This window comes from Pteropus vampyrus, unplaced genomic scaffold (genome assembly GCF_000151845.1).
Source record: "Pteropus vampyrus isolate Shadow unplaced genomic scaffold, Pvam_2.0 Scaffold690, whole genome shotgun sequence".
Taxonomy (NCBI): domain Eukaryota; kingdom Metazoa; phylum Chordata; class Mammalia; order Chiroptera; family Pteropodidae; genus Pteropus; species Pteropus vampyrus.
In genome coordinates this window covers 21764-22159 of record NW_011889471.1, presented here as the reverse complement: position 1 = coordinate 22159, position 396 = coordinate 21764, and the positions used below count along the sequence as shown (strand labels likewise).

Here is a 396-nt window from a genome sequence, read left to right as displayed (position 1 = left end):
GGGCCTCGGACGTGGGACTCTGGGGTCACACAGCTCCGCTGACCGCACTGCGGCCCCAGGGCCTGGAGCTTGGTCTGCAGGAGTGAAAGGCAGACCTGCCCGGCAAATGCGGGCTGTGCTGAATAAAGCCCTCCGGGAAGCGGGCGAGTCCTTGTCACGAGAACACAGGAGCCCGGCTCGCGGGCGATGGAGACCGTGAGTTTGTGAGCAGGTCCCCGCGCGGTCGGAGCTCGGCCGTCTGTGGAATGGCCGCGTGGCGGTTCTGAGCTCCCCTGGGCCCGGCACCCGGCCGCCGGCCTCACCCGCTCACCACTGCACGACGGGCGTGGGGAAGCCCTGCACCGTGAAGCACAGCCGCACGGACGTCCGCTCCCACACCGTGTGCGAGCGCAGCCG

General features: G+C 70.2%; 1 protein-coding gene across 1 annotated transcript in view; it reads right to left on the bottom strand.

Moving 5' to 3' along the window:
• The window catches only part of MYOM2 (myomesin 2), a 103160-nt gene that overhangs the window by 94519 nt on the left and 8245 nt on the right, over positions 1–396 (bottom strand). The window contains exon 5 of the mRNA XM_023526072.1: positions 311–394. Within this exon, the coding sequence (XP_023381840.1) occupies positions 311–394 (84 nt within the window). The remainder of the gene's footprint in view (positions 1–310; positions 395–396) is intronic.